The sequence below is a fragment of the Salvia miltiorrhiza genome, chromosome 4, assembly GCF_028751815.1.
Source record: "Salvia miltiorrhiza cultivar Shanhuang (shh) chromosome 4, IMPLAD_Smil_shh, whole genome shotgun sequence".
In the NCBI taxonomy this organism is placed as follows: Eukaryota; Viridiplantae; Streptophyta; class Magnoliopsida; order Lamiales; family Lamiaceae; genus Salvia; species Salvia miltiorrhiza.
Window position 1 is genome coordinate 38,462,859 of NC_080390.1, and position 5,865 is coordinate 38,468,723.

The following is a 5,865-nucleotide window of genomic DNA, read 5'->3' on the forward strand; positions in this document are numbered from 1 at the left end:
GGAGAGTGGTCAATCTTCGGTTTGAGAACATGTGGCTTTGATGTTGGATCAACATCACTCTCTTATCGGCTAGGAAGGTTGAGAGTTGCTGGAATCACCCGTGTGGACTTAGACCTTGAGGATTGCCGAACATTGAGTAAAGCAATCCCGGCTTTGCATTTCTTACTTTTCTTCTCTGGAACAAAGGACTCAACATCAATCACGTCAGTGCCTTCCTCTGAATCAACATCCTGATCAACATTAGGATCCCTGTCAGGCTCATCAACATCCATAGATGTTAGTTTATCACCAACATCTACAGATTCTTCTTCGGCCGCTTCTGAGGATTTGTCAATTTCAAGGAGGGCCTCTTTGGCAATTTCTCCAACTCTTTCCATAGATGTATCAAGAGTTGCATGCACAGATTCCTCTTTGGAAGTAGGAATAGACTCTTGGCTTGGAGTGGGAAGAAAGGTTTGTTGTTGATCAGCGGCAGGAGGAGTGGGCACCGAGGATTTGTCTCGAGCACTCTCAGTAGGATTTTTGTGAAGACTTTTACCCTTTTGGAGCACTTTCTCTTCTACATCTTTCTGGAGTGGAGTTTCATGCAGAGTTGCCATCGTTGAGTGGCAAAGAATCTCGTGAGAGGTGACTGTAGCAATCGGCTCAGGGTTGATGGGAGCCTCAACCATTTGCAAAGAATCAGGGGCAACATCGGGTCCGATAGAGGACTCAGCTGTGCTTTTTTTTGGAGACTCTTTTGGAGAATGAACTGGTGTTTTGGTTTCCTTTGAAGCAACACCCGCCAACAGTTGAGAAGAAGATGGGTTCTCTGTGGTTTCAGCCATCTGTAGAAGTGAGGAGAGATGTTTGGCAGCGCTTTCCGGTGATCCGAAATGTTGAATCAGGCTCTTGATGAGAGAAGTGATCGGTACCTTTGTCCATGACTTTTGGGCTCCTAAACAAAACATTTGATTTCTCAATTGAACATTTCCCTCTCTCTTTCTCTCTCTCTATATATATGCATACTTAGGGCTGTAAACAAACCAAGCCGCTCGCGAACTATTCGGAGCTCAGCTCGAAAAAAGCTCGTTCAAGTTCGTTTAGAGAAGCTCGTAAAATAAATAAACCAAACTTGAGCTTAGTAGTATTCGACTCGTTAGCTCGTGAACATGTTCGTCAAGTGATTCAGCTTGAAAAATATAAATTATTAGTAGACATAACTTATATTTATCCACTAAAATTAATAATAATTGTATTAAATCTCTAATTAATTTTGTTTGTTATAAGAAAATAATTAATATATTTATTATTTTAAATAAAATAATTTATTTTTAAAATAAAATAATCAATATTTTGAATATAAATATAAATTTAGAAAGTTCGTATAGGCTCGATTAGGCTCGTGAGCCACTCGTGAGCCTCAAAGTATTCGGTAAGTAAAGTTCGGGATTCGATTCGATACTTAACAAACCAAACTTGAGCACACCACTATTCGGTTCGACTCGGTTCGATTACACCCCTATGCATACTCATCACACATTCTCATCACATCAAACACGATTAAAAAATTATTTTTACTATTCATTCTCATCACAAAACATATATACATTTGTAACATAAATTGTTGCAATAAATAGTCATGTCTAAATAAAATATACAACATTACAAATGAGACAACATTAATAAATAATATAAATAATAAAAGCATATAAATTAAATTAAAGTATAAATTTGAAATTATACAATATACTAAATTCATTTCGTTTTTTTTTTATATAAATATACAAGTTCTAAGCCCGCTTAATATTTGATTTTACTACTCTTTCTCGTTCCAATATCGTATAGTAAAACCCGGCCCGTTAAGTACTCAAATTTGTTTAAAGTTATAAAATATCTAAAATTTTAAATTATGTTATTACAATAATTAATTATTCATTTGAACAAAAGTCAAAATATTAAAAAGTAAATATTTTATTCTTGAGTATTACAACATTAATAATAAACTATATATGTAACATGATATTAAGAATTAGATTCCATATATAAATTTGGAGATTATGCAATCTACAAAACTTGCTTAAAATTTATATGCTCGTACTTCTTTTTTTGGGGGAGTGAGCAGTGAGGTTTGAACCCTAAATCTCACTATTCACAGATAAGAGTTCGCACCGCTTGGTATTCCCTTGGAGACATATGTTCGTACTTCTCTTATGTTCATTTAGTAAAATCCGCTAATCATACGAATTCCTTTAAATTTATAAAATACTATCAAAATAATCAAATAGTCATGTAGAGTGTATTTTGGGAAAGTTATATCGCAATTAAATTGTTACACTGTTACACGATTATTTGAATTATTACACGATTTGTTTAAATTATAAATTTCACACTATAATATTGTAATATACACTATTACCTCCTGGGATGAGATCCAGTATCCCGTAATTTTATGTGTGTCACTGTGTCTCATGCTTATATCTATTATTTTAAAAATATTTTTATAAAGATAAAATTTATTATAATACTATAAATTATATTTGATTTTTATTTCAAAATATTATTTTTTTAAAGTATATACCATGACTTTGAATTTATCAATCTATTATTAGCTAATAAAAGTGAAATTAAATGATAAAAAATAATTATATACCTTGGATTGATGGAATAAACCCTAGTTAATAATCACAAAATTAAACTAAAGTATACAAAGTTGAAATTGAAGAAGAAATATAAAAAAATAAACAAAATTAAAAGTGGGACACAAAGTGAGACATAAAATGTGGTACACTGAATCTCATTCCCATTTCTCCTTTAACAACTTATTTCACACGATTATTTCACATGATTATTTGAACTATTACACTGTTACATGATTTTCATAAAATTTATAGAATTTCGTATTACACGACTATTTCTTTAATAACTTACAAAAAACTTATAAACTTAGCTAAACACCCTCATCAAAATCAATTTTTTGCTCCAATATATATGGTTTTTAAAGTAAAGCAATCGAGAACGATAATCAATAGTATACGAGCAAGGAACTCACTGCAAATAGTTATTATCAAATTGAGAAACGACTGATGACATTTGAAAAGGAATAGAAAACCAGAAACATTTATTTGGAAGCCGCTGCGTATATTTATGTATGTATCGATCGTTCTCAGTTCTTCTCACTGTCCGTGTCGCTAAGGTTGTCGGAACGTTTGGCGTGGTGGTGGCCGCCGTGGCTCCCTCTCCTGCTCCTCCTGAGCTTCTTTTCGCCGGCGTCGTTGTGGTCGGTGATGTCCAAATGAACGCCCGGATCGTTGGTCTTGTAGCTGCCGCCGAGCATGATGGAGTTGTTGATGGCTTGGAAGTTGCTGTTGACGACGTAAGAGGCGGAGTCTTCCTGCTCCGGCAGGGACAGGCCTTGTGGGCCGGCGCCTTTGCCTTCGACGTCGCCGCGCATGGTGGCGCCGAGGTTACTCCCCGCCAATGTGATCATCCTCACCCCTTGCTCCTCGTCGTCTTGATTGTGGGAGCTCGAGCTCCCCGATTTCTGGGAGCGTTGGATGCTGCCTAAGCGGGTGGTTAGGGTGGAGATCATCTCTCTCACCTCCTGGTCCAGATTCTTCTGCTTCTCGCGGTCGTTGGGTGAGGCGGCATTGTTTTGGTCGGGAGCCATGGGAAGGGAGAAGAGGAGATGGGTGGTTTTTTGTTTTGCTGGGCTTTTGTGAATAAAGGTTAGTCACACATGACTTGCATTTATCAAGTAGAAACTTAGTGTAGGTTTTAAAGGTTTGAATTCCTTTCGTACTTGCGCATGTAAGAATATCTTTATTTGCTTCCATTGATGGGAGTAGAAGCAAGGGATTGCTTGTTAAAGGGTTTATCAATGTGCAGTGTTCAACCAAAAGATGTTCGAGCATAAAGTTTGATAAATTGGCCAAATAGTTTTATTTCAAAAAGTTTAATAAAAATTTAAAATATTATTATATAATAAAATCTAATTGGAGTAATATTTATCACTAAAAATTGAAATTTAAAAAATATATATACCCCAAATTTGAATTAATTAACCAAATTAATCTAGTGTTAAGTATCAAATCCGCCCCTGAGGCCTTTGGAAAGTTTAGCACCCTATGGGCAGGGGTGTGTCAACTAAGCCCCTGCAGTACCTAATTTCCGCCAATTAACCCCTCCGACATAACGGACGGTTAACCCCGTTAACTATTTTCATTTTTTAATTTTTTTTTATTTTATTGATGGTGGGACCCACACCACCTTCTTCACCAAGCTCGCCGAAAACCTAATCCACCCCTTCCCCGAAACTCGAGTGTCTGTCACAGAATTAAGATCAAATTTGATTGACACTCGAGTGTCTGTCACAGAAGAATGAATATGTGAATTATTATCTGCTCCTATTATTAAGATTTTTAAATAAATATATCCAAGCAAATTATGAATAGGTATGAATTATTATGTATAACAGTATGCATTAAAATATAACTCACCGGATGTAACATGTGTCATCAAGGACGGAGCCAGGGGGAGCTAGGGGGGGCTAGAGCCCCCTCCCAAATTTTGAGGTTTTTTTTTTTTTTAATAAATATATATAGATATATGTTTATACCTATTATAAAGTAATTTTGTTTTATAAAAGAGTATTTGGTTATTAAATTCTCTCATATACACTTAATTTAAGGATAATTTTGTTATTTAAAACTATATAATCTATGAAATATTGTTTGTTATTATTACTATTATACTTGTCCTTTAATAAAAAAATGCCTAATATGTATGAAATGCTAAAAAAAATTATAATGTATTGAAACTAATTCGTAATATATAGAAAATATATAATCTATGAAGATGTTGTTTGTTATTATTATTATTATTCTTCCTTTTAATAAAAAATGTCTTAAATATACGGAATATCCAAAAAAAGTTTTGTGATATATTGAAACTATATAATCTATGAAAATATTGTTCTTTATTATTAGTATTATGCTCGTTTTTTAATAAAAAAAATACCTTAAATATACATAATGCCCAAAAAAAATTCTCAGGGGCTACCGCCCCCGAACCCCCGTACAAGTTTAGCCCCCCCCCGAACTTAATTCCTGGCTTCGTCCCTGTGTGTCATCTTATATGTTACATAATTTTTTTAATTTTGGTTACGCGTGGTTGAATTTAATTTGTTAACATATATTGATTGCGTTATGTAAAACTATTTGTGGTACTATAAATGTATGTGAATTTTCGGTGCGCCGTGGTTGATTTAAATAGCTTATGCTTGTTAGCTTTTTTTTTTTTTTTTAATATATGAATTATGTGATTATACTGTATGAATTAGCATTAGTTATAAATAATTCACATGTTTATACTAACTTCATGTAGTAATGGATGAGTATGAATTAACATTATTAGATAATGCAAAATTCGTACAAAGTTGCATTTTAATTAATTCATAATCTAATAATTCATTCATTGTTAATGCAAAATTCGTACGTAAGCTGAAGAACTGACTTTTTATTTATTTATTTATTTTGGACTTAATGATTCATACACATTAAATCATGTTTAATGAACAATTAATGCATATTAATGTGTAATTCATACACAGTATCATCACAATTTAGATTCAAACATGGAAAAACCCACGTTAAAATAATGGATGAATAATAAATATGTGGTGAACTAATTAACAATAATGATATAATGATATGTGAATTGAAAGTTGCAATTTACGAATTCGTAATTAATAATATAAATGTTAATGAATCAATAAAATTATTTTATTATGACATGCACGTAAATGAATGTTAATATATTGGATTTAATTTGTTTAAATGAATGTTAATGTGTTGGATTTAATAATGGAAATAATATTAGTATTAA

General features: G+C 33.0%; 1 protein-coding gene across 1 annotated transcript; it reads right to left on the reverse strand.

The window, feature by feature from the left end:
- Nucleotides 1-2,748: 2,748 nt before the first annotated feature.
- Nucleotides 2,749-3,768, reverse strand: LOC131021526 (uncharacterized). Its single transcript, XM_057950753.1, has one exon. It carries the CDS (start codon nucleotides 3,647-3,649, stop codon nucleotides 3,146-3,148), a length of 504 nt encoding a protein of 167 aa, XP_057806736.1. The 5' UTR covers nucleotides 3,650-3,768; the 3' UTR covers nucleotides 2,749-3,145.
- Between the last annotated feature and the right edge of the window lie 2,097 nt (nucleotides 3,769-5,865).

Coding starts and splice junctions, on each gene's coding strand:
- LOC131021526 (XM_057950753.1), bottom strand. CDS start 3,649: ATGGCTCCCGACCAAAACAATGCCGCCTCACCCAACGACCGCGAGAAG.